General features: G+C 44.1%; 1 protein-coding gene across 1 annotated transcript in view; it reads left to right on the top strand.

Moving 5' to 3' along the window:
• LOC310791451 (beta-1,3-galactosyltransferase 5-like) overlaps positions 1 to 4,985 on the top strand; it is a gene marked incomplete at its 5' end in the record, with an annotated part of 10,844 nt that extends 5,859 nt beyond the window's left edge. The window contains one exon of the mRNA XM_083653143.1: positions 2,908 to 4,985. Coding sequence (XP_083509269.1) covers positions 2,908 to 3,979 — 1,072 coding nt within the window. The 3' untranslated portion in view covers positions 3,980 to 4,985. The remainder of the gene's footprint in view (positions 1 to 2,907) is intronic.
• Positions 4,986 to 5,578: the final 593 nt, after the last annotated feature.

The raw sequence follows: 5,578 nt of genomic DNA on the forward strand, positions 1-5,578 counted from the left end.
GGTTGTAAAATACAAAAAGGGTCAATTTATTTGCGTACACACCGTGAAATAGAACAAGCATTCACTAAACCAGGGGTGCCCAAACCTTTGTGAATGGCGGCCAGATCGCATAATATGGGTTATTAAAAAAAAAAAATATGTACAATAGAATTGTACTTAAGGATTTTGTTCACCATCTGAAAACATTAGTTCCACCTGCATAGTTCCTACTTGGTGCTTGTCTAACTGTATGATAATGCTGTCATCGTTAGATGAATGGCGTTTAACGCAAAGTGAACTTGCTTGATTACCAATAATACTGTGTGGAGGGCCACATAGTATATTTTGAGAGACAAGCTGAGGGCCGCTTAAAAGCAGTCTGCAGGCCGGAATTGGCCCCCGGGCCGGACTTTGGACATGACTGCACTAAACCTACCTTGACAACCTAGTCGACATGATCCGACTAGAGCCTAAATAATCACAAATGAAATGCCAACATAAACAAAGCTAGGCAGAGTCAGTCATCCATTTGCAACCGTTAGACTGATTATTGCTTATTTTAGTGTTGGATTTGATTTGCTGTGGTCTTGAGTTGTTGATGACGCCCTTTCGTTTGGACCTGGTCTTGGATTTGACTACAGGACTGATGGTACACGATAAGTATTGTAGCTAATCTTAATCACTGGCAGAGATAAGCAAGGCCGGATTAACCATAGGGCAACTGGGGCAGGTGCCCCGGGGCCCTCGGGGTGAAGGGGCCCTCCAAAAAAATTTTTTTTTTTTTTTTTGGTCGGGCTCATGTTGGGCTCCACAGAACTATGACACAAATCTAAGACCAATCAGGACAAAATAAAATGTGTTTCCAAGAAGATTAAGTCTGATGATTTAGTCTCATTGGATGCCTGTGGGCAAGTGGTGACCAGGGGCGCGGGAAGTAGGGGTGCTTGTGGTGCTGCGGCACCCTCTGCTGTTTTGTATTGGAAATGTAATGTCAATTATTTTTTCATCATTGTAAAGCCACAGCACAGTGAAGAGGATATTAATGTGAAGATTAGCCTCTTCCTTTTGCTCTCAGAGTGCATCAGATTCATGCATTTTACTTTAAAATGTACAAAATTTCTTTGTCCAGGGGGGGGCACAGCCCCCCCTAGAAAACCCCCAGTCACACTAATATTTTTATCCTGCTTGTGCTACCTGTTTGCAAAGCCTCGAATCGCCTATGAGTGAGTGAGAAACTGAATCTCAGAAACTGAATAATGCCATAACAGTACAATACTAATGTTAATTGAAAATGAGATATTCCTCTAAATATGGCGAGAAAACATCCAAACATCCGGACGATGGGTAGGGGGGCCCCTGGGAGCTTCAGTGCCCCGGGGCCCCTGGGGGTGTTAATCTGGCTCTGGAGATAAGACTTATGGAAGGGAATGGGCACGTCTTACATAAAAGATTTTTTTCTAACTAATTACTTGCCTGGATTACAGAAAATGGTACTTGTTGCGTAACATAAATGTGACCATGTAGGATTAAGCCAGGTACATAAATTGACGCCACCTTGGGAATTTCACCCAAATAATCAAACTTAGTTTTAAAAAGAGGAGCAGAGGCAGAATGTTCCAAGTATAAAATGGACAAAGTTTATTGAGACACGGGTTCAAGTTAAAAGGCCCGAATAAAACAATAAAAACACTTAAGTGTACAAAATGGAGGCCGCTAATAGCCAGGAGGAGGGGTTGGTTGTCCCCAGAGAGTGAGAGCTCCAGAAAAGTAGGCTATCCCAATGGATTCAAACCACAAGTGTGGGTTCACTACAAAAAGCACAGCACACTGAAGATTATTGATAGTATTCTGTTACATCATCACACGGCCATTTTGGTAGGAAAACAGGTGATTGTGATCAATTAACAGGTGATTACAATCAAGTGACACTTGCAGCCAATGAGCTGTGTGTATTGTAGCGTCATATTGGTAGGAAAAAGGCTTGTGACATCATCGGAATACTATGAACTGGGTTCACTACAAAAAGCACAGCAACTAGATGTCTGCCTATAAGCAGAAACACACCAACAGGTGAGTAGAAAAAGGGGGATTTGCCAGCTCAGCCCCTCTCAGTGGGACAACTTCTCCTCCACTCCTGGCCCAGGACAACCTGCAGCCAGAGAATACAAATTAGAAACAGGCAGATGGTTGGAAAAGAAATAAATAGGAGCAGTAACAGAGATAAAATGAGGATTAGGCAAAACAGCAGCTGACAATCTACAGAGACAGGCAAACAAGTGGTTAGCACACAATACAGCCGCATAGGTTTCAAACAAATTCCTTCATATTAGTAGACAAATAAACCTCTGGGGATTCACAGGCTGTGGTGATACTCGTAGGCCATAAATTCATTCACTCCCGCCTACAAACAAGACACAATGGAGCTATTCAGGATCAACAAAAATGAGTCAACATAAAAGATCACTCACATCAGTGGCAGACACCAACCTCCTACCTATGAAGCTCTTAGATTGTCAGGCTGGGGTGAGCGCTCAAGGCTGTATCTTCACTCCTGCCTAACAAACGGTCATAGTTAAAGCAGTGAAAATAAACATGAAAGTTCAGCATAATGACCCACCAACATACAAACTCCGAAGCCGAGCTCCAACCATTTCCAAGGGAAACCAGAGGAACCAGTGAGGGATGAGGACAGCTCAACCCAAGAAGGCCAGTATTTATTGAGAGGCAGCTAACTGTGATCAGCAGCACCTGTGGAATGGTGTGCATCACTGGGGGAGGGAACCTGATTAGAGTGGGCCAGGCCTCTAAGTCAGCCTGGCTACATAAACAATGCTTAATATTATGTGTAAGATGACAAATTGTCCTCCAGTATTTCCTTGATCACTGATATGTGTCTTTTTGTCTTTTCCCAATTGTGTTATCCTGCAGGAGTGAGGACATCCAGCACATGGCAAACAAAAGACTGTCTCGCAGGAGGTTTTTCTGCCAATTGTTAACGCTGTTTGTGTTCTTGATTCTCACAACATCTGTCATCATAATTGAGGTTGGTCTGAGTCACCTCCCTTTCACCTGGATTCCTACGCTGTGGAAAGATGGTACTGTACAGATTTGGGCTCCACTAACCAAAAAGCATCCACTAGCCAAGAAGCCGGGCAGTTACGAGCAGTACTTTGTGGAATACCCCTATGAGTACCACTTCATTATAAACGAGCCAAACGAATGCGAGCAACGGAAGCCTTTCGTGGTCCTGATGGTTCCGGTGGCGCCCTACAACCGGGCGCATCGCGACGTCATCCGCGGCACCTGGGGCAATGAAAGCGCGGTGCTGGGCAAAGTGGTGAAGCTGTTCTTCCTGTTGGGGCTGCACCCTGGAGAAGGAGCGGAGCAAATCCAACAGCAGGTGCTGCAGGAGAGCAGAGAGCACCGGGACCTGATCCAGAGTGACTTCCTGGACTGCTACAAGAACCTGACCATCAAGACCATGGTGATGTTGGAGTGGCTGGACCTTCACTGCTCCAGTGCCTCCTACGCCATGAAGATCGATTCAGACACGTTCCTCAATTCTCACAACCTGGTCGACATGCTGCTAAAGGCCCCAAAGAAAGACTACATCACTGGGCTAGTGGAGTGTAATGCTATAGTTTCAAGAGACCCAACATCTAAGTGGTACCTACCTGTAGAGATTTTTCCTGAGCCACAATACCCGTGTTATACGTTGGGAGTGGGCTACGCTCTGTCTTTAGACCTCCCTAAAAAGCTTGTGGAGGCATCTAGACACGTTGGAGCTGTTTACATTGAAGATGTGTATTTGGGCTTGTGCATGAGCTACTTGCACATCCTGCCCACCTACCCTCCAATGGGGAATTATTTTAACGTGATCCCTGTGTTTTACAATCGCTGTGCTTACTCCAAACTTATAGCTACCACTACTCTTGCATATATCAATCACATGTGGGTTTGGGAAGACTTCAAAAGACCAGAGCCTTTCTGTAGCGGGTGAAGCACTTTATGTTTGAGATGTATAGCCATGCATTAGTTTACAATATGTGTCACGTGGCCCTGTGGTGAGGACCCAAATGCCGATCGCACCCCGAGACTCGAAAAAGGTATTTAAGCTACAGTACTCAAGTAAATTTACTTTGTTACTGTCCAGTGTCCACCCCTGCCGGGCATCATTGCTGCCTCTACTCGCCTACCTGCTTTACCCGTTGGTTTTCCGCCGCGTTAGCAATGACTGTCTAACCAATGAGAAGTCTGCAGTGTTTTCACGTCACCTTTTGGTATCGCTTCAGTGGTAGCTACTCAAAAGGTATCAAGCTACTTGTCGATAGGGAAAACGAAAAAAGGCGAGTGGAGGCGAGGCGAGGCGGTCCCGTGCGGTCTAAAAGCGGTTAAAGCCTGCTCATCAGCCAGGCTGTGTGGTAGTTGGGTGCTGTCGGCTGGGTCCAGGTTGGTCGGATCATTCGGTCACGTGGAGGTGGTGACCAAATCCAAGACTGGGTGTTTAATGTGCAGGTTACAGGTGAAACAGGAAACCAGAGACCATAAACTGACACATTATAACAGAAAACAATGGTCCGACAATAAAGACTGACTGGAACAAAAGACTGATACCTACACATAAGGAGGAAACAACAGAAACAGCCGGGGCAAACAGAGAACATGGTAGGTTAGGTACGTAGAAGTACGAGAACTAGACAGGTAACATGATATACACATAGAAATACAAAACTAGACAATGAAACAGGCTCTGAAAGCCACAACTGTGACAGTACACTGTATTTCTGAATGTGCAGCATTTTGTAACTTTGTTTTTGAAAAGTGGTATATCGTTGTTAATATTGTTCCTATTAGGTTATTATTAGAAATATTGAGCATTGTGTGCCCTTAAAGTAATAGCACTAGCCATGATGGTGAGTTATGTTGTAAAAATGAAATCAGAGTTTGTGACATTATTTTGGTTAACTTGTACAGTATGCTTGTTCAAGTCTGGTTAGAAAATTATGGCATGGATGATTTTCAGATTCATATTATATGTTGAATAAACTCAGGGTTTGAATCAGAATCACTTTTATTGTCACAATAATGCTTTGTTGTTGCCTGGTGGGGCCGAGTTTCGTTTTTGTTGAGTCGTGCGAGTCAGGCCGGGACAAGTTCCCCCTTATCTCAGGGCGTAAATTCAAGGAATTCTGTCTTTGTGTAAGTATGCAGCGTATAGTGGTCAAATCAATATTCAGAAGATAAAAAAGATATCTAAAGACAAAATCGCAAAATTGCAAGTGCAGTCCAAGTACACGAATAGGAGAAGTATTAAATAGGCATTAAAAAGGAAGTTACAGTCCAAGCGGTGAACAATGTAGTTAACAAGAGTAACTAACACCCTCCAACCACACTAAAATGGAATAACCATTGACTGTAAGGGAATAACACACAAGTTGACAGTGACTAACCACAGCTGCAATAATCATTTGGGACTGCAGAGGCTGCACTTTTCACATTTTCTAAAAGTGTGGCACCTGTGTCCTGCTCTGCTTCTGACTCCTCATGTGACTGAGGAAAGACTGGGAAACCTCTTGATGCAGCTCTCAGTGGTAAAAAA

Source organism: Poromitra crassiceps, assembly GCF_964638095.1.
Source record: "Poromitra crassiceps genome assembly, chromosome: 16".
Lineage (NCBI taxonomy): Eukaryota > Metazoa > Chordata > Actinopteri > Beryciformes > Melamphaidae > Poromitra > Poromitra crassiceps.